Source organism: Panulirus ornatus, chromosome 5, assembly GCF_036320965.1.
Source record: "Panulirus ornatus isolate Po-2019 chromosome 5, ASM3632096v1, whole genome shotgun sequence".
NCBI classification, from domain to species: domain Eukaryota; kingdom Metazoa; phylum Arthropoda; class Malacostraca; order Decapoda; family Palinuridae; genus Panulirus; species Panulirus ornatus.
The window spans coordinates 28309940-28332785 of NC_092228.1; the positions used below are offsets into that span (position 1 = coordinate 28309940).

The window sequence follows — 22846 nt, forward strand, 5'->3', positions numbered from 1 at the left end:
TGGATGAGAGAGCTTGGGAAGCGAGTCAGTCGTTGTTTGCTGATGATACAGCACTGGTGGCTGATTCGTTTGAGAAACTACAGAAGCTGGTAACTGAGTTTGGTAAAGTGTGTGAAAGAAGAAAGCTGAGAGTAAATGTGAATAAGAGCAAGGTTATTAGGTAGAGTAGGGTTGAGGGTCAAGTCAATTGGGAGGTAAGTTTGAATGGAGAAAAACCAGAGGAAGTGAAGTGTTTTAGATATTTGGGAGTGGATTTGGCAGTGGATGGAACCACGGAAGCATAGGTGAATCATAGGGTGGGGGAGGGGGCAAAAGTTCTGGGAGCGTTAAAAAATGTGTGGAAGTCGAGAATGTTATTTTGGAAAGCAAAAATGGGTATGTTTGAAGGAATAGTGATTCCAACAATGTTATATGGTTGTGAGGCGTGGGAGATAGAGTTTTGCAGAGGAGGGTGGATGTGCTGGAAATGAGATGTTTGAGGACAATATGTGGTGTGAGGTAGTTTGATTGAGTAAGTAATGAAAGGGTAAGAGAGATGTGTGGTAATAAAAAGTGTGGTTGAGAGAGCAGAAGAGGGTGTTTTGAAATGGTTTGGGCACATGGAGAGAATGAGTGAGGAAAGATTGACAGAGAGGATATATGTGTCACAGAATGAGTGAGGAAAGCTTGACAAAGAGGATATATGTTTCAGAGAATGAGTGAGGAAAGATTGACAAAGAGGATATATGTGTTAGAGGTGAAGGGAACGAGGAGAAGTGGGAGACCAAATTGGAGATGGAAAGATGGAGTGAAAAAGATTTTGAGTGATCGGGGCCTGAATATGCAGGAGGGTGAAAGGCGTGCAAGGAATTGAGTGAATTGGAACGATGTGGTATACCAGGGTTGACGTGCCGTCAATGGATTGAACCAGGGCATGTGAAGCGTCTGGGGTAAACCATTGAAAGTTTTGTGAGGCCTGGATGTGGAAAGGGAGGTATGGTTTCAGTGCATTGTACATGACAGCTAGAGACTGAGTGTAAACGATTGTGGCCTTTGTTGTCTTTTCCTAGAGCTACCTCACACACATGCAGGGGGAGGGGGCTGTCATTTCTTGTGTGGTAGGGTGGCGACAGGAATGAATAAAGGCAGACAGTATGAACTATATACATGTGTATATATGTATATGTTTGTGTGTGTATATATATATATGTATACGTTGAGATGTATAGGTATGTATATGTGCATGTGTGGACATGTATGTATATGCATGTGTATGTGGGTGGGCTGGGCCATTCTTTCGCCTGTTTCCTTGCGCTACCTCGCTAACGTGGGAGACAGCAACAAAGTATGATAAATAAACAAATATCTTTTCATCCTCAACTAAGCCTCATAGATTATACCACAAATTACCCCGACCACTTCATATATTGCAGTTCATCCCATTTGTATGTCACCTATATACTAGATCGCTTAAAGTCTCTCAACCCAGTTTACACTTCTCATCCTTTTTAAAGTTCAGGCCCTGATATCCCAGAGCTTCCTTTTCTCCTTCTTTCTCCCTCCTCAGATAATAAGTGATATCAAGAACAGCCATGATGAAAGATAGACAGCTGATGATGAAAGTATTCAGTGCAAACATAAAAGGCAAATTGAATACTGCCATACTTTTTGGTTGTACATTTTATTGTATATAAAGTTTTCATTTTACATTGGAGGCTCCAGCCACATACAGAAGTCCACATCAAGACTGGGCCTTAATTGTAATATAAAAAGATTAATGAAAGGGAAATAGAAGAGACAAGAAAAGTATTTACATATTTTGGTAGAAGTGCAAAACCTGTCTTTTAAAAAGTGCCAGGTCATAGCCATTGTGAAAGACATGAGAGGGTAGAGAGTTACGAAGGTGTAGGGTAAAGAAACAGTTATCAGAATGTCCTACCCTTGAGTTGCCAGAGGCCACTCAGCAATCATGTGATGCAGCAGCTTGCTGCGTATTGCATGGTCTAGTGTTTGTGGCACACAAGCAGCCAGCTCTCATGAGCAAAAACCAAAGTACAGTAAACCCACTGTTATCCATATTTCATGACAGTAAAATATTCAAAATAATGTATGTTTTCATTTTTTTGGCATCTCTCAGTTGGCCAAAAAAAAAGAATTGAAAAATAGTGTAGAATATTTCAAACCACCTACACACCACTCTGCAGCAATAAGTGTACTTACCACATGGTTTTTTGTAGTGCTGATGATTATCGTGGTATTGTGTGCTGGTCTTGCACTTTTGTGTGTGTTTTGTGCACCCTGGATTACTGTTATGGACAATGGCATCTTTCAAGCATTGTCAGCAATTACCTAACAGCTCCTCGAAGCCATAAACGTGTCGCCTAGAATGCAAGAGGAATATCTTGAGCCCCCAAGAGATGGAATTGGTCAAGAGGCTGGCTAAGGGCGAGTCCAAATCAGCAGTTAGGAAGGACTTCATTGTAGACATAACTACTATTTACATCACCAAGCAGTGGAAGAAAAACAAGTTATTTATTACTGCTGTTAGAGTAAGAGTGGGTCATTGGTGGAGTGCGCTATGTTTCCTCCAGCTGGTCAGTCTCACAGATATAATTGTTGTGCATGGATCTGTGCCACTTATGTGATTTGGGTATACCTGGTAATGTGATTTTCCTGCAACCTGCTGTGTTTGTGTTTATTGATATGGCATCCAAACATCTGGTAACATCTTGTCGCACCCCAGAACCAGCAGTTAAATGGAAGAGAACCTCTGACTGTAGAAATGAACTAGAAATTGTACGACATGCTGATGCTGATGAGGGAGCATCGACACAGTAGAAAATGCACCAAAACCTAATGAGGTTTGGCAGGTGGCGTAAATGTGGGTACTGGGTTGAGTGCACCACATTCCTGGTAGCAGGTCAGTTTGTTACCACCGTTGTATTTGTATATGCACTACTTGTACGATTTGGGTGTACCTGCTAATATGATTTTCCTGCAACCTGCTGTGTTTTTGTTTTTTGATATTACATTAAAATATCCAGCAACATTTTCTCCTACCCTAGAACCAACAATTGAATGGAAGAGAACCTATGACCTTAGAAATAAACTAGAAATTGTTTGAAATGCTGATGCCGATAAGGGAGCCTCAGCACAGTAGAAAATGCACCAAAACCTTGTAAGGTTTAGCAGATAGAGTAAGCATGGGTCCTGTGTAGAGTGCATCACATTCCTGCTAATGGGTCATTCTCGGTTACCTCCATTGTGTATGGCTGTGCGTTACTCTTGCGATTTAGATATACCTGCTAATGTGATGATTTCCCACATCCCACTATGTTTGTGTTTGTTGATATGGCATCCAAGCATCCATCAACATCCTCTCTTACACCAGAACCAGCTGCTAAATGGTAGAGAACCTCTCTGACCCTAGAAACAAAACTAGAAATATTTCAACACTAATGTTGGTGAGGGAGTGTCATTGTTTGGTGAATGTACAATCCAAAACATAAAGAAAAATTCAGAGAAAATTTGAAGTGCTGTGGTACACTCTACTCAGTGTCTCTCAAGGTGACCACAAGTTAGAAATCCACTTATAAAGATGGAGAAAATGCTCTTGTTTTACATGAAGCATGAGATGAAGAAGCAGCCGTGGTCACTAAGCTCTATCTCAGGTCTAAAGCTCTGAAGCTTTATGAGCATTTTTGTAAAGAAGACATTGTAGCTGAGCCAGAGCCACTTCAAGCAAGAAAAGAATGGCTAGATAAGGTTATTTGATACCAGAAGCTACATAATGTGAAGGTAAGGGGAGAGTTTGCCAGTGCTGACCATGAAGCTACATCCCTTTTTCTCTATGTGTTTATAAGTTCAGTGTGTGCAATTTTTTTGCACAGGTGCTGATCATAACCCTCAAATCAAGTAAGGGAGGAGATCATTACAATTTATGAATTATTTAATATTTTTAAAAAACTCCTTGGGAGAGGGGAGATAGAATACTTCCCATGCATTCCCCATGTATTGTAGAAGGCGACTAAAGGGGATGGAAGTGGGGGATTAGAAACCCTCCCCTCCTAGTATTTTAATTTTCTAAAAGGGGAAACAGAAGGAGTCATGTGGGTAGTGCTCATCCTCCTCAAAGGCTCAGATTAGGGTGTCGAAATGTGTGTGGACGTAACCAAGATGAGAAAAAAGGAGAGATAGGTTGTATGTTTGAGGAAAGGAACCTGGATGTTTTGGCTCTGAGTGAAACGGAGCTCAAGGGTAAAGGGGAGGAGTGGTTTGGGAATGTTTTGGGAGTAAAGTGAGGGGTTGGTGAGAGGACAAGAGCAAGGGAAGGAGTAGCACTACTCCTGAAGCAGGAGTTGTGGCAGTATGTGATTGAGTGTAAGAAAGTAAACACTAGACTGATGTGGGTAAAACTGAAAGTGGATGGAGAGAGATGGGTGATTATTGGTGCCTATGCACCTGGGCATGAGAAGAAAGATAATGAGAGGCAAGTGTTTTGGGAGCAACTGAGTGAGTGTGTTAGCAGCTTTGATACGCAAGGCCAGGTTATAGTGATGGGTGATTTGAATGCAAAGGTGAGTAATATGGCAGTTGAGGAAATAATGGGTGTACATGGGGTGTTCAGTGTTGTAAATGGAAATGATGAAGAGCTTGTACATTTGTGTGCTGAAAAAGGACTGGTGATTGGGAATACCTGGTATAAAAAGAGATATACATAAGTATGCGTATGTAAGTAGGAGAGATGGCCAGAGAGCGTTATTGGATTATGTGTTAAGTGATAGGCGCGAAAGAGAGACTTTTGGATGTTAATGTACTGAGAGAGGTAACTGGAGGGATGTCTGATCATCATCTTGTGGAGGTGAAGGTGAAGATTTGTAGAGGTTTTCAGAAAAGAAGAAAGAATATTGGGGTGAAAAGAGGGATGAGAGTAAGTGCGCTTGGAAAGACACCTTGTGCGAGGAAGTACCGGGAGAGATTGAGTGCAGAATGGAAAAAGGTGAGAGCGTATGATGTAAGCAGAGTGGGGAAGGAATGGGATGTATTTAGGGAAGCAATGATGGCTTGTGCAAATGATGCCTGTGGGAAGATTAGAAAGGGTAGGGAGTGGTGGGATGAAGAAGTAAGATTGTTAGTGAAAGAGAAGAGAGAGGCATTTGGATGATTTTTGCAGGAAAATAGTGCAAATGACTGGGAGATGTATGAAAGAAAGAGGCAGGAGGTCAAGAGAAAGGTGGAGGTGAAAAAGAGGGCAAAGGAGAGTTGGGGTGAGAGAGTATCGTTGAATTTTAGGGAGAATAAAAAGATGTTTTGGAAGGAGGTAAATAAAGTGCGTGGGGTGAGAGAGTATCGTTGAATTTTAGGGAGAATAAAAAGATGTTTTGGAAGGAGATAAATAGAGTGCATAAGACAAGAGAACAAATGGGAACATCGGCAAAGGGGGCTAATGGTAAAGTGAGGAGATGGAGTGAGTATTTTGAAAGTTTGATGAATGTGTTTGATGATAGAGTGACAGGGTGTTTTGGTCAAGGTGGTGTGCGAAGTGAGAGGGTCAGGGAGAATGGTTTGGTAAACAGAGAAGAGGTAGTGAAAGCTTTTCGGAAGATAAAAGCCAGCAAGGTGACAGGTTTGGATGGTATTGCAGTGGAATTTATTAAAAAAGGGGGTGCCTGTATTGTTGACTGGTTGGTGAGGATGTTCTATGTATGTATGATTCATGGTGAAGTGCCTGAGGATTGGCAGAATGCATACATAGTGTCATTGTACAAAGGCAGAGGGGATAAAGTTGAGTGTTCAATTACAGAGGTATAAGTTTGTTAAGTATTCCTGGGAAATTATATGGGAGGGTATTGATTGAGAGGGTGAAGGCATGTACAGAGCATCATATTGGGGAAAAGCAGTGTGGTTTCAGAAGTGGTAGAGGATGTGTGGATCAGGTGTTTGCTTTGAAGAATGTATGTGAGAAATACTTAAAAAAAACAAATGGATTTGCATGTAGCATTTATAGATCTGGAGAAGGCATGTGATAGAGTTGATAGAGATGCTCTGTGGAAGGTATTAAGAATATATGGTGTGGGAGGTAAGTTGCTCGAAGCAGTGAAACGTTTTTGTTGAGGATGTAAGGCATGTGTATGAGTAGGAAGAGAGGCAAGTGATTGGTTCCCAGTGAATGTCAGTTTACAGCAGGGGTGCATGATGTCTTCATGGTTGTTTAATTTGTTTATGGATGGGGTTGTTAGGGAGATGAGTGCAAGAGTTTTGGAGAGAGGGACAGATATGCAGTCTGTTGTCAATGAGAGGGCTTGGGAAGTGAGTCAGTTGTTGTTCACTGATGATACAGTGCTGATGGCTGATTCAGGTGAGAAACCGCAGTTGGTGACTGAGTTTGGTAAAGTGTGTGAAAGAAGAAAGCTGAGAGTAAATGTGAATAAGAGCAAGGTTATTAGGTTCAGTAGGGTTTAGGGACATGTCAGTTGGGAGGTTTGAATGGAGAAAAACTGGAGGAAGTGAAGTGTTTTAGATATCTGGAAGTGGATTTAGCAGTGGATGGAACCATGGAATGAGTCACATGGTTGGGGAGGTAGCGAAGGTTCTGGTAGCATTGAAGAATGTGTGGAAGGCGAGAATATTATCTTGGAGAGCAAAAATGGGTTTGTTTGAAGGAATAGTGGTTCCAGCAATGTTATATCGTTGCAAGGCGTGGGCTATAGATAGGGTTGTGTGGAGGAGAGTGGATGTGTTAGAAATGAGATGGCTGAGGACAATATGTGGTGTGAGGTGGTTTGCTCAAATAAGTAATGAAAGGGTAAGAGAGATGTGTGGTAATGAAAAGAGTGTGGTTGAGAGAGTGGAAGAGGGTGTATTGAAATGGTTTGGTCACATGGAGATAATGAGTGAGGAAAGATTAACAAAGAGGATATGTGTGTCAAAGTTGGAGGGAACAAGGAAAAGTAGGAGACCAAATTGGAGGTGGAAGGATGGAGTGAAAAAGATTTTGAGCGATCAGGGCCTGAACATACAGGAGGGTGGAAGGTGTGCAAGGAATAGAGTGAATTGGAACGATGTGGTATACCGGGGTTGACGTGCTGTCAGTGAATTGAACCAGCGCATGTGAAGCGTCTGGGGTAAACCATGGAAAGTTTTGTGGGGCCTGGATGTTGAAAGGGAGCTGTGGTTTCGGTGCATTACACATGACAGGTAGAGACTGCGTGTGAACAAATGTGGCCTTTGTTGTCTTTCCCTAGTGCTCCCTCGCGTTTGTGCGGGGATAGGGGGGTGCCATTTCATGTGTGGCGGAGTGGCAATGGGAATGGGTGAAGGCAGCAAGTATGAACATGTACATGTGTATATATGTGTATGTCTTTGTCTGTATATGTATGTATACGTTGAAATATATACATGTATATGTGTTTGTGGGCATGTATGTATATACATATATATGTGCGTTTGTGGGCATGTATGTATATACATGTATATGTGGGTGAGTTGGGCCATTCTTTCATCTGTTTCCTTGCACTACCTCGATGCTGCAGGAGACAGTGACAGAGTATAATAATAAATGAAATAAAAAAGTTGAACTGGAAATTTTGTTCTCCAAAGCAGATGATTCCCCAAGTATTTTGGATACTAGAGGTTTTACTGTAATACCTATTGAAGATGGAAATTGAGTCAGTAGTTCAACATAGGGCAATTGGGTCAAGTTTTGAAGTTACCTTGGGAGACTCGATAGTTGGACCAATTTCATCTCATTTTTGTGAAGTAAGGATGCAGTACTAGAACCACCTCAGATGTAAGAGCAGTGCTCCGTACAAGGACAGATTAGTTTTTCATATAAACAGAGCAGCTGTGCAGAAGAAATTTTAATACCTAAACAGCACTCCCAGTTTCTTAGAGGCAGACTAGCTATTTCCATAATGTGGGATTTCTATGATACTCTGGATGTTACAGTAATACCAAGTATGTACAGTGAATCAAGAGTTGGAATTACCGATCTGTCAAATCCTAAAGGAGGATTAAAACAAGGTTTTAGAGTGATCACAGTTTCTAGGTGTTTGCATTATTCTTTAAAGAAATTTGTGATCTCTAAGTTTTTATTTACTGGATTTTTCAATTGATTATCAAGAATTATCTGCCATGTCAACAACAAAGGTCATTAGTGGCACTGTATAGAATGCTTACTAATATATTCGTGTTTATCACAAGATGAGTAGGTTTCTACTTTTCTTGGTAGCAAAGGAAACTTAGTACCTCACGATGACACATTTTTCACGAATCATAGCTTTAAATCTTTTACCTGTTTATTTTCAGCCAGCTTATTTAGACTATTATCACTAAGGTTATAGGATAATTGGCATATTTTGACTATCTTGATAACAGCAAATTCAGAAGGTGAGGTCTGTCATGATTGCTTGGTCATTGATGTTTTACATAAATTAGGTTTCATTCTAAATGCAGAAAATCCCGCTAGGTCAGGAGTGGTGTGGGATCATTTTTGTCCTCCTGAACAGATATGCTTTGCCTACAAACAGACAAGGCTCTTGTTTATGCAGCAGCTACTGCTGCCTTTTTAGATTAGAAAGTGGTATATTGGTGCCATTAAGAACATCTGGTGACAAAATTAAGTGTTGCAAGGATGTACAAAGATTTAGGTATTTTACAAGCCAAAAAAGTTGTATTATTGGTGAGTGAGCAGGCTCTCTGATAAATGAAAGAGATATATTAAAGGTTATCCCACAAGAGCTTTGCAAATCTTTGGAATAGTGGTCTAACAAGGAAAACCTGCAGAGTCTCACCAGACCCTTTGATGGCTAAGACAGGCCTGTCAGACTATGGTTGTGGCCTCCGGAAAATAGAGGTAAATTCAGAGTTGTTGGCACATCATGAGGATAGAATTGATGGTTCCTTGGCTATTCCTGTTTTTAAAACAATTTGAAGCTGGATCACGGGGTCTAGTTTCTAATGGACAACAACACCTTTGTATAGTATGTGATGAACAGAGATTCTTGCCTTTCTCTTATTTTGTGATGACAGATCACATTTCTGCATTAGTATTTTCATAAAAACACTTTATTCTCGCAGTTTTTCAAGTCAGGTTTTTCACTGTTTGAATGGATGTCCTGTCAGGGTTAAGGATTATATCATCGGAGTTGACAAGTACATACAGCTGCTTTCAAATGGATTCCATTTGTAGGGATGAACCCGTAGGTGGATCTCTTTGTCGCGAAGGTCATTGCCATCTCATCGACTTATGTTTCTTAAATTTTCAATTTGAACACAGAATGGATTGGTACTATGACCTTTAATGGAAATGTCTGGCGACAGATTTACCTTTTTTTTCCATAAAAAGATCTTAGAGAAGGTGAATCTCAAAATTTACTTTTTTTTTCAATGATTAGCAACCATTATCTCAAAGTGGATAAAACCTTTTGGTGTAAAACGTTGCTACAGATGTGCTAGTATCCTTACAAGATTCGTCATTTGCTTTAGTACTCATTAGAAATCCATTATTCACAATGGTTTTGGAATATTTATATTTGGATTTTCTTAAGCAGATGGATGAAAGAAGTAAAAAAATGCTTCATAGATTGTCTTTGGCATAATGTTTGCCCTTTTAAATAATGATAATACCAGTCAGCGTACGGTGCATAAAAAAAATGTTGGGAATGAATCGTTCACAATAAATTTTTCTATGGTCTTTACATGTCGAGAATAAAGCTAGTAACATGATTACTCCTAAGAGTGCTTTATAGGAGAATTTGAACATGGTACTTAACCTTATTATTCAAAGGTTTGATGAGTACATTACTGACAACTTTATTTTGTGGAAACTTTATGCTATCAAAGGTCCTGGATCTTTGACAATGCCTTCACTTTTTAGGATTATGGATTGGCAACATCTGCCTTTGAAAATTGTGTTTCTTATAGCTTTGGAATCAAACATAAGAGCAAGTGAAATTCATGCAATATCTACACAAAAATCTGCTGAAATTTGAATGGCATCATTTATGTGAAAAAATTACTCGAAACCCAAAATTTCTTGCCGTCTGTTAGAGGCCATGATTTAGATAGGGTGGCTTCTACTTTGGAACCTTTTTACTGGATGAGATTAGCAAAACATGCCTCAAGCATTCAACATTGTCAATTAATGACACCTCATATTGGATCTGGTTATGCTGTCTTCAGAAGAGTGACTCAGAATGATGGCCATGTTATTTTTTTTTTTTTTATTTATTTTTTTTTATACTTCGTCGCTGTCTCCCGCGTTTGCGAGGTAGCGCAAGGAAACAAACGAAAGAAATGGCCCAACCCCCCCCATACACATGTATATACATACGTCCACACACGCAAATATACATACCTACACAGCTTTCCATGGTTTACCCCAGACGCTTCACATGCCTTGATTCAATCCACTGACAGCACGTCAACCCCGGTATACCACATCGCTCCAATTCACTCTATTCCTTGCCCTCCTTTTATCCTCCTGCATGTTCAGGCCCCGATCACACAAAATCTTTTTCACTCCATCTTTCCACCTCCAATTTGGTCTCCCTCTTCTCCTTGCTCCCTCCACCTCCGACACATATATCCTCTTGGTCAATCTTTCCTCACTCATCCTCTCCATGTGCCCAAACCACTTCAAAACACCCTCTTCTGCTCTCTCAACCACGCTCTTTTTATTTCCACACATCTCTCTTACCCTTACGTTACTCACTCGATCAAACAACCTCACACCACACATTGTCCTCAAACATCTCATTTCCAGCACATCCATCCTCCTGCGCACAACTCTATCCATAGCCCACGCCTCGCAACCATACAACATTGTTGGAACCACTATTCCTTCAAACATACCCATTTTTGCTTTCCGAGATAATGTTCTCGACTTCCACACATTCTTCAAGGCCCCCAGAATTTTCGCCCCCTCCCCCACCCTATGATCCACTTCCGCTTCCATGGTTCCATCCGCTGCCAGATCCACTCCCAGATATCTAAAACACTTCACTTCCTCCAGTTTTTCTCCATTCAAACTCACCTCCCAATTGACTTGACCCTCAACCCTACTGTACCTAATAACCTTGCTCTTATTCACATTTACTCTTAACTTTCTTCTTCCACACACTTTACCAAACTCAGTCACCAGCTTCTGCAGTTTCTCACATGAATCAGCCACCAGCGCTGTATCATCAGCGAACAACAACTGACTCACTTCCCAAGCTCTCTCATCCCCAACAGACTTCATACTTGCCCCTCTTACCAAAACTCTTGCATTTACCTCCCTAACAACCCCATCCATAAACAAATTAAACAACCATGGAGACATCACACACCCCTGCCGCAAACCAACATTCACTGAGAACCAATCACTTTCCTCTCTTCCTACACGTACACATGCCTTACATCCTCGATAAAAACTTTTCACTGCTTCTAACAACTTTCCTCCCACACCATATATTCTTAATACCTTCCACAGAGCATCTCTATCAACTCTATCATATGCCTTCTCCAGATCCATAAATGCTACATACAAATCCATTTGCTTTTCTAAGTATTTCTCACATACATTCTTCAAAGCAAACACCTGATCCACACATCCTCTACCACTTCTGAAACCACAGTGCTCTTCCCCAATCTGATGCTCTGTACATGCCTTCACCCTCTCAATCAATACCCTCCCATATAATTTACCATGTTATTATTGTTATTATTAAAGTGTGTGTCGCCTCACCATACTGTGGGGACAGTCACCACACGGACACCCACAGTGTCCCTTCACCATAGTGTGGGTCCAGTCACCACACTGACACCCACATTGTCCCCTCACCATAGTGTGGGTCCATACTAACACCCACATTGTCCCTTCACCATAGTGTGGGTCCACACTAACACCCATAATGTCCCTTCACCATAGTGTGGTTCCATACTAACACCCATAATGTCCCTTCACCATAGTGTGGGTCCACACTAACACCCATAATGTCCCTTCACCATAGTGTGGTTCCATACTAACACCCATAATGTCCCTTCACCATAGTGTGGTTCCATACTAACACCCACATTGTCCCTTCACCATAGTGTGGGTCCACACTAACACCCATAATGTCCCTTCACCATAGTGTGGGTCCACACTAACACCCATAATGTCCCCTCACCATAGTGTGGGTCCATACTAACACCCATAATGTCCCTTCACCATAGTGTGGGTCCATACTAACACCCATAATGTCCCTTCACCATAGTGTGGGTCCATACTAACACCCATAATGTCCCTTCACCATAGTGTGGGTCCACACTAACACCCATAATGTCCCTTCACCATAGTGTGGGTCCACACTAACACCCATAATGTCCCTTCACCATAGTGTGGGTCCATACTAACACCCATAATGTCCCCTCACCATAGTGTGGCTCCATACTAACACCCATAATGTCCCTTCACCATAGTGTGGGTCCACACTAACACCCATAATGTCCCTTCACCATAGTGTGGGTCCATACTAACACCCATAATGTCCCTTCACCATAGTGTGGGTCCACACTAACACCCATAATGTCCCTTCACCATAGTGTGGGTCCACACTAACACCCATAATGTCCCCTCACCATAGTGTGGGTCCACACTAACACCCATAATGTCCCTTCACCATAGTGTGGGTCCACACTAACACCCATAATGTCCCTTCACCATAGTGTGGGTCCATACTAACACCCATAATGTCCCCTCACCATAGTGTGGGTCCATACTAACACCCATAATGTCCCTTCACCATAGTGTGGGTCCACACTAACACCCATAATGTCCCTTCACCATAGTGTGGGTCCATACTAACACCCATAATGTCCCTTCACCATAGTGTGGGTCCACACTAACACCCATAATGTCCCTTCACCATAGTGTGGGTCCACACTAACACCCATAATGTCCCTTCACCATAGTGTGGGTCCATACTAACACCCATAATGTCCCTTCACCATAGTGTGGGTCCATACTAACACCCACATTGTCCCTTCACCATAGTGTGGGTCCATACTAACACCCATAATGTCCCTTCACCATAGTGTGGGTCCACACTAACACCCATAATGTCCCTTCACCATAGTGTGGGTCCATACTAACACCCAGAGTGTCCCTTCACCATAGTGTGGGTCCACACTAACACCCATAATGTCCCTTCACCATAGTGTGGGTCCATACTAACACCCACATTGTCCCTTCACCATAGTGTGGGTCCATACTAACACCCATAATGTCCCTTCACCATTGTGTGGGTCCACACTAACACCCATAATGTCCCTTCACCATAGTGCGGGTCCACACTAACACCCATAATGTCCCCTCACCATAGTGTGGGTCCATACTAACACCCACATTGTCCCTTCACCATAGTGTGGGTCTACACTAATACCCACATTGTCCCTTCACCATAGTGTGGGTCCACACTAACACCCATAATGTCCCTTCACCATAGTGTGGGTCCATACTAACACCCATAATGTCCCCTCACCATAGTGTGGGTCCACACTAACACCCATAATGTCCCTTCACCATAGTGTGGGTCCACACTAACACCCATAATGTCCCTTCACCATAGTGTGGGTCCATACTAACACCCATAATGTCCCTTCACCATAGTGTGGGTCCACACTAACACCCATAATGTCCCTTCACCATAGTGTGGGTCCACACTAACACCCATAATGTCCCTTCACCAAAGTGTGGGTCCATTCTAACACCCATAATGTCCCTTCACCATAGTGTGGGTCCACACTAACACCCACATTGTCCCTCCACCATAGTGTGGGTCCACACTAACACCCACATTGTCCCTTCACCATAGTGTGGGTCCACACTAACACCCATAATGTCCCTTCACCATAGTGTGGGTCCACACTAACACCCATAATGTCCCTTCACCATAGTGTGGGTCCATACTAACATCCATAATGTCCCCTCACCATAGTGTGGGTCCATACTAACACCCACATTGTCCCTTCACCATAGTGTGGGTCTACACTAATACCCACATTGTCCCTTCACCATAGTGTGGGTCCATACTAACACCCATAATGTCCCTTCACCATAGTGTGGGTCCACACTAACACCCATAATGTCCCTTCACCATAGTGTGGGTCCACACTAACACCCATAATGTCCCCTCACCATAGTGTGGGTCCATACTAACACCCACATTGTCCCTTCACCATAGTGTGGGTCTACACTAATACCCACATTGTCCCTTCACCATAGTGTGGGTCCATACTAACACCCACATTGTCCCTTCACCATAGTGTGGGTCCACACTAACACCCATAATGTCCCCTCACCATAGTGTGGGTCCACACTAACACCCATAATGTCCCTTCACCATAGTGTGGGTCCATACTAACACCCATAATGTCCCTTCACCATAGTGTGGGTCCACACTAACACCCACATTGTCCCTTCACCATAGTGTGGGTCCACACTAACACCCATAATGTCCCTTCACCATAGTGTGGGTCCATACTAACATCCATAATGTCCCTCACCATAGTGTGGGTCCATACTAACACCCATAATGTCCCTTCACCATAGTGTGGGTCCATACTAACACCCATATGTCCCTTCACCATAGTGTGGGTCCACACTAACAACCCATAATGTCCCTTCACCATAGTGTGGGTCCACACTAACACCCATAATGTCCCTTCACCATAGTGTGGGTCCACACTAACACCCATAATGTCCCTTCACCATAGTGTGGGTCCATACTAACACCCATAATGTCCCTTCACCATAGTGTGGGTCCATACTAACACCCATAATGTCCCTTCACCATAGTGTGGGTCCACACTAACACCCATAATGTCCCTTCACCATAGTGTGGGTCCACACTAACACCCATAATGTCCCTTCATCATAGTGTGGGTCCATACTAACACCCATAATGTCCCTTCACCATAGTGTGGGTCCACACTAACACCCATAATGTCCCTTCACCATAGTGTGGGTCCACACTAACACCCATAATGTCCCTTCACCATAGTGTGGGTCCATACTAACACCCAGAGTGTCCCTTCACCATAGTGTGGGTCCACACTAACACCCATAATGTCCCTTCACCATAGTGTGGGTCCATACTAACACCCAGAGTGTCCCTTGCCCAGAGTTTTGTATCCCTTTGTAAGGTATTTTCCTTCCCATTTCATTTTAAAGGACTTCATATTACCAAGTATTTCATATTTCAGTTTGAATTACTTTAATCCTTAAAGAAATAATTTCCTCATTTTATGATTGATTTGCTTCATGTCACATTTTTCCGCCTCTCCATTAGCATACTTTTTGCCCGCATTACTGGAAGCTTTAATTTTCTGCCTTTTGCCTTTTTTCTTCCCATCTCCCACCCAGTGGCAGAATCCTTCTGTGCCTTAAGCCTAAGGTTTAGTTAACCTCTCAAGGCGTGTGATGGGCTTTCCAGCCATAATGCAATTTGAAATGCAAACTACGTTTATATTCATTAGCACATTCCAGTGTAAATTCATCACCACTCGGTTGACTTTACCCGATTTAATACTGTACTGTTTCGTTTCCAGTTGTCATTACTACTACAGACTAGTCTAGAATACAGTAGTGCTTTATGACAGCATATCATTAATCTACCTTACAGCATCATTTGATGCATTGCTTCTCAGACTTTTTAGTTCGTCAGTAGATAGGCAGCCACCAACTAAGGAGGTATATTTCCAATGCTACCTGCCTGGATAATGGGAGGGTTAGTGATGGATGCTTTGCGAGCCAGCATTTTAGTGGTTGTCAAGTTACACTCCTCAGACCCAGGTAACTGTCTTTCCTTTCTGCCACACTCACACGTGGACTGCTGGTATTCTGTCCACAAACATGCAATCTCTCCTTGTCACACACATAACACTTGACAACAGTAAACCAACACACTTCATTCTCCCTAACTAGATTTTCCTGCAGTGAGCACTATGTGCCAGCCCTGCCTTTTTGGCAAAATGCTAGGAGCAGGAGATAGAAGAAGTAGGTAGGAAGATTAGGTCGAAGCATTTGGTAGTAGTAGTTGGGTTAGAACATGAGGTTAACACACGAGGCTGAAGTAAACAGTAGAAACATTAGGTAGGAACCTCTGCAAACATTGCACAAGAGTTACCATCTGCCTCTGGCCTGTTAAGGGTAAGGCACTAAAATCTAAGAAGTGGCACTGGAGTTCACCAGTTAAATAGACTCTACTGCCGTGGGCTTTTCCATGAGGGAATACCCAAAGGGAATGGGCATCAGATATGAATAGATTGAAATAGGCTTTTCACATTCCACTAGTTCATCCACTTCAAATTAGAACTTGCCGATTATATCAACTTTCCTGTACATCAACAAGCAGTTTAGTTTCCATGGTACCTCTATGTTCCTGTACAGACCTTTTTCTTTTTCCTATAAGATATAGACTCGCCTTTAAACAGAAACTAGACTTAGTCTCAGAAACATAAATCTAAGTAAGGTGCCCATATGTCCCTTCTTCCTCTGTTTTTTTCTCCCATATGTTGGTGTTTGATACTATATTTCTTTTTCTAGATGAGAAGGAGGTTGTACTTGAATTTGATGATGATGTTGAAGAAACGAGACGAAAGATAGAGGTTGCAAGCGCTAACAACGAAGAGGCTGGTATATCTTGGACACAGCATGAGGCACGTGTGGCACCCATTGCATTGCAGCTGTGTGAGCAGTTACGCCTTATTCTGGAACCTACACAAGCAGCCAGATTACGTGGTGATTATCGAACAGGGAAACGACTAAATATGCGAAAGATCATTCCATACATAGCCTCACAGTTCCGCAAAGACAAGATTTGGCTTCGAAGAACTCATCCTAGCAAACGCACATATCAAATCCTGGTCGCTGTAGATGATTCTGAATCCATGGCAGAGGCAAAAGCTGGAAGCCTTGCCATAGAGAGTGTAGCTCTTGTGACCCGTGCTCTCACATTATTGGAGACTGGACAGCTGGGTGTCATTAGTTTTGGGAAATCAACGCGAATTCTTCATCCTTTTGATCAACCATTCAATGAAGCATCAGGTAGTAGAATTGTTGCCAATCTCAAATTTGATCAGAAGATAACTGACTTTAGCCGTATGCTTGAGGATAGCGTAGCTTTACTGGATGGTTCTCGCGTAAACAGTAGTCATGGTAATCCTGACACTGCTCAGCTGCTCCTTATTCTGAGTGATGGTCAAACACAAACAAGATCAGATGCAGTGAAGGCAGCTGTTAGAGTTGCCCGGGAATCCAGAATATTTATTGTTTTTCTTGTATTAGATGCGAAGGACAATAAATATTCATTCTATGATGTACTAGTTTTTGATAAGGGCTTGATGCAACCACTTGTGCAGTCATTTCCCTTCCCATTCTTCTTGGTTGTAAGGGACCTTGACACACTTCCTGATGCTCTAGCTACTGCTTTGCGACAATGGTTCGAACTAGTGACTGTTGATGCTGGTCAGTGAGGTAGGTACAGTATCTAGTTAATTAGATTGTGGTGTGTGTTTGTAGATCTTTATGTATGAGCACCGTAAGTTTCATTTTCTATATTGTCAGTTGTAAAAATTCTGTCAGTATGCTACTATTATTTATCACATTGAAACCACAAAACAGACCATTAAATTTCTGTTATTGAATGAAGAAAATAATGTTTTGTATTACATTCTGCATTAAAATTGCTGTATATAATTACTGTATAGCATAATATCTTTCATTTAGTTTTGATTTTGAGACTAGTTTCAGTTCATTTAATGGGAGGTAAAACTGAATGTCTAATATATGCTGACTGTGTGCTGTAAAAACATGGAGATATATAGTTTTAAAGTAGTGGGAATATTTCATTAGATTTAACTAAAAAGGTTTTTCAGGAAACATTTTTATCATCACCATTAAAGCCATCATCTAACACTACAGTGTCACTTGCAAATATTGACCACAGGAAACTTCACGGCTTCCTTGAACTACCACTCTTGTGTGATTAGCTGCTCTCGTCACTTGTTCTAGATAAGGGTATCACTGTGGTAGTAAGATTACCAAATTCAGTAGAAGATGCATTTCACTTAAGAATATGTCAATCCAATTATTAATCAAAGTTCAAAGTAAATATATTTTCAAGACCACTTCCAAACTCATGTAGGTTTATTTTCTCTTTGTATGGATCATCTGTCATTCATCCATATATGTGTGAAGTATACTTGTATGGTGTTACTGTTATATGTGATATTATTTATACACTGTACACAATATCTTTTCTAATAAAGATAAACTGATTTGTAGGATTTTTCACTTGTTTGAGATATTATTGAGATATTTATACACTGTAAACAATATCTTTTCTAATAAACTGATTTTTAGGATTTTTCACAAGTTGAGATCTAATAATTGCTAATTTACATAGGATGGAAGAAGGTAAAGAGTCCCAAGAGAAAATTACGATAGGAAGGATATATGAAAGTCCACAAGGAAGAGGGACGAGAGAAGTTAGATTTAGAATAAATTGTTTTAAGGGAAATATTTAGTTAGCTGATGACACAGTGCTGGTGGTAGATTCCAGTGAGACATTGCTGAAGTTGGTTTTTGAGTTTGGGACTGCGTGAAAGTAGAAAGTTGAGTGTAAATGTAAATAAAAGAAAGGGGATAAGATTTAGTAGTGACAAGAAACAGATTAGTTGGATTATGAGATTGAATGGAACAAAGAGGAAAAATTTTTCGGACTTAGGAGTTTAACAGCAGGTTCCATCCATAGTAATTCCTATGCTCTCGGTTAAGAAGAAATTTTGTCTGTAGAGACAGTTGGCAGTGATTGCTGGAAGTAGCTCTGTCCTTGAGTTTTGCTTACTAACCTCTGGGCAAAGAGGAAGAATTGTTCAGACTGAACCGAGTTTAACCAGGAGAAAGTGGAGTGTTTTTGGTACTTGGGAGTGGACTTAGCAAATGGAACTATGGAGCTGGTGTGCACTCCTGGGTGGATGCCAGGGGGGCTGAGATCCTGGGTACATTGAGGTTTGTGTGACAAAAGAGGTCACTGTCTGTGAGGACAGACATATGTATGTCTGATGATACAGCAGTCCCAACAGTGTTGTATGGGAGTGAGGCATAGGCCTTAGGTATAAATGTAGGGACGTGAGTGAATGTGTTGGAAATGAAATATTTGATGACAAAACATGGAGTGAGGTGGTTGATCAAATACGGTAAGAGAGAGGTGAGGTAGTAAGAGTAGCTTGTACAAATGGACGTGATGAAGTGCTTTGGATGACCAAGAAGGTGTGCATACATGTCAGAGGTAGAGAGAACAAGGGGAAAACTGTGGACAAGGTGGAGGGATAGAGTGAAAGAAGCTCTGAGTGTTTGGGGCCTGGACATGCAAGAGGGTGTCAGGTATGTATGGGACAAGAGAGTGAATTGGAGAAATGCAGTAAATGCAAGGCGACATGCTGTCAATAGCCTGAACTAGGGCATGTTAACTGGACAGAGGAAGGCAGAGAAAAATCTGAGTGTGTTCTAGTTGTGGATAGGAGACTCTGGTTTTGGTGCATTATAGAAGACAGTCATAGAACGGATGCGAGAATGATGCTGTTCATGTGTTCGTAGTAATGCCTCTAACACAGGAATCTGCAAACAGGTAAGAAAAGAAAAAGTATTGAGCTTGGTGTAACAGATACATGAAAAAAAAAAAGCATCAAGACTTTAGATATGTATAGGAATGGAAAACCAAAAGAATTACAGTTGCCATTTTAAAACAGAACTATATTGGTATTTCAGCTCTACAACTTGCCTCCAGTTTTCTGTTTGTAGCATGCATTTGTTAATGCATGCTGGTCCGTAATAGCTATATGTGAATGCTATACAACGCATGAACCAAAAATACAACCATGCTTTACGTCCCAGTAATGAAATCTTACAAGCTAAACACCCTCGTGGTTCTGATAAGTTTTCTATTTGTAGCATGCATTTGTTAATGCATGCTGGTCAGTAATAGCTATCTATGAATGCTATACAATGCATGAACCAAAAATACAACCATCCTTTACGTCCCAGTAATGAAATCTTACAAGCTAAACACCCACATAGTTCTGGTAGTTACATCAGGAAATATGTGATGATTGATGGCAGCTTACGTAAGGTGCAAAGTATTCAAACAATAAAAGGACAAAAAACCTGGAGGCAGATTATTACTGTACAGGACTTGCCCAACAAATGGGCTAAACCAGACTTACATGAGTAGGTGAAAGTGGAAGTAGAGATGTAAGACTGGTGGTGATACCAAGAGAGAATATCATTTTAAAAAGAAGATAGGATACTAAAGGAAGAATTAAAGATGAGACATCTGCCATGAGAGATGCACTTTCAGCGATTAAAGAAACAAAAAAATACGTTATTTCTTTTATCCATAGTTCATCTCACGGTAGATCTGAAGGACCTGCACATTTTTATGGTGGGGAAGGCTAGCAAATGTGCGAGAGCAAAGAGTTTAAGCTTGCAGCTGTTGCCAGTGAGAGCATTTGTTGAAAATGGGTTTCTTCCCCTCTCCTTGTCAGTATTCATGCTGTTTTCCGAGCCTGCTGTGTTATATTCATCTAGCATTTACCTTTTAACAGTGTACCCTAACAATAGTATGATGTAATCATTATGTGTCCATAGTATTAAAATACATATATTTCAAGAAAACACCAAAAGAGTATGAAAAAAAGCTTTTCTGTATTTTCAAGCATGTTCTTATTAAGTCTTGGGGCAAACATTGTTTTCAGAATGCATCTCCAATTATGCTGTGGAAAGTTATGAGGAAAAAAGAAAGTTTCACTCACCAGAATTCTGCTACACAGACAGCTATTCTGGAACATATTTGTTCCCTTATGCAGGAAACGGACATGTGGAAAAGTAACACAGTGAGTTCGAGGGAAACTCACAATGTCAGGTTCTAATAGCTACTTGGAGAAATGTGATGTTTCTACTGAAACAACTCTACATGTTAGTTATTGTTACAAACAATAACATTAACATTCACGTTTGGTAAATTGCAATACATGAAGAATAAAAGAATTATTGCAGTGAAAAACATTTTTATTATTGATAGCATGAACTAATTATTATTTACGTGAAAAAATTAGAGAGCCTAATAATTATTACAGCTAATTGGATAACAATTTTAAAAGGATTTTAGAACAGAGTATGGGACTGCATACATACATTTACAGATTTTGGCATAGTGAAGGATGTTTTGCACAAGCTGCCCTACAGACCCTTGAAGCAATCATTATGCAACTGCTGTACCGAATTGGGTATTTTGCTGGGTTTATGTGACAGTATTCCAATAGTCATAAATTGCAATAGCAATTCTTTCCATATGTATTTCCCAGTAACCCTTTATATCCTTTAGTGACTGTATGCTGGGAACTTACTTTTACGCATGGAAGTATGCTTCATTCAGGGAGATGAAATATAAAGTATATTTTTTTTAAGATACTGATTATTAACACCTAATCTATTCATCCTTTGATCACTCCTATTGGTCGGAGCTTGATGCACTTTTTGCTGATGCCAGCCGAGTGACAAGTGTCAACAACATCAGTAACATTCTTGTATGATTCGGGGGCTTCTTCCATTACCAATTTTGGAGATGCCACCCTAATGCTTATACCTTGTTCCTGAAGCTTAATCAGGACTTCTGTGTAATCCAAGTTTCGACGAGACTTGGCTCGGGAGAGAGCACGACCCTGCAAAGTAGAGTAAAAATTATTATTTCCCTTAAACTCGTTAGGCAAATAAATGTAGTATAGTTCTTCCCTTCCAATCAATGCCCAGCAGTTTAAAAACACTAAGGACACACTCTCCTTGTCAGGACTTCTCTCCAACAATCAAAAAATCCTGGCTATTTGAAGGAATTCATTTAACAAGAAGTTCACAGTCTGAGAATTACAACTTACTGCCATCACAATGCAAGCTGTGTACAGCTGGGCTAATGCACATGCAGCAAGCTCAATAGACTTTCAGCAGTCCAGTAAAATGAAGGTTTCCTTTACCATCCAAAGACTCGCCAGCTTTCTCAACTCTACTCTACTCCATAACCAACACCAATGGAAGACCTCTGTTGTTCACACCCTCACAGACTTCAACTCAATCCTGAAATACTGAACAAAATATGAAGTTTGGGCTTCAAAATTCCCAGGAACCATTTTCACTTCGGTTCTTCATGCAGGGCTCAAAGATTGGAATTTAGTGCTTTCTCATTTTCAAATATGATGCCATGATGGGTGCTCCTGCTTGACAGAAACAGATCAATGGCTCCATCATGGATATCAGCACTGATAACAACTCTCCCAGTGACTTGCCCCATTCTTCAGAAGTGCATCATCAACCAAACCAAAACAGTCTTGCATGTCAAATGTGCTTTCAACAATTTCAACCAAGTCCCAAACCTTAATGTCTCGCCAGGCTTCTTGGTGTCACCAAATCTTCCAACTTTCACCATTGAATTCTCTTTTCTGCTCTCTAAACAATATTCTTTTTATTTCCACACATCTCTCTTACCCTTTCTATTAAAATATAAGAAAACAGTAAAACCTAAATGATAGAAAAAGATAATGCTAGAAGACACTGTATGAAATTCATACTGTTGCTCTGCATGAATGTCCAATAATGAAGGACTAATACACAACATAACTTTAGCAAGTCGTCCCAATACAATTTCTTTTACCTTAAATATAAACCAACTTGAGACATTCTTATTCTGAACTTCGTTATTGTAGATGCCTCTGAATCGATATACCCAATAAATCAGTGACTGCACAGGTCAAGGTCAACAAAATGAGGATCAGCATTAGAGTTGCCCTTTGC

At 41.0% G+C, this 22846-nt stretch overlaps 2 protein-coding genes across 4 annotated transcripts in view; one reads left to right on the forward strand and one right to left on the reverse strand.

Annotated features, from left to right (window-relative positions):
• The window catches only part of LOC139748641 (midasin), a 355039-nt gene extending 336755 nt beyond the window's left edge, over positions 1-18284 (forward strand). For both annotated transcript variants that reach the window (XM_071661871.1, XM_071661870.1), the window contains one exon: positions 16550-18284. In XM_071661871.1, the coding sequence (XP_071517972.1) occupies positions 16550-17478 (929 nt within the window). In that variant the 3' untranslated portion in view covers positions 17479-18284. The remainder of the gene's footprint in view (positions 1-16549) is intronic.
• Positions 18285-21052: 2768 nt separating this feature from the next.
• Positions 21053-22846, reverse strand: part of RtcB (RtcB RNA ligase) — an 83236-nt gene continuing 81442 nt past the window's right edge. For both annotated transcript variants that reach the window (XM_071661874.1, XM_071661872.1), the window contains exon 11: positions 21053-21726. In XM_071661874.1, the coding sequence (XP_071517975.1) occupies positions 21499-21726 (228 nt within the window). In that variant the 3' untranslated portion in view covers positions 21053-21498. The remainder of the gene's footprint in view (positions 21727-22846) is intronic.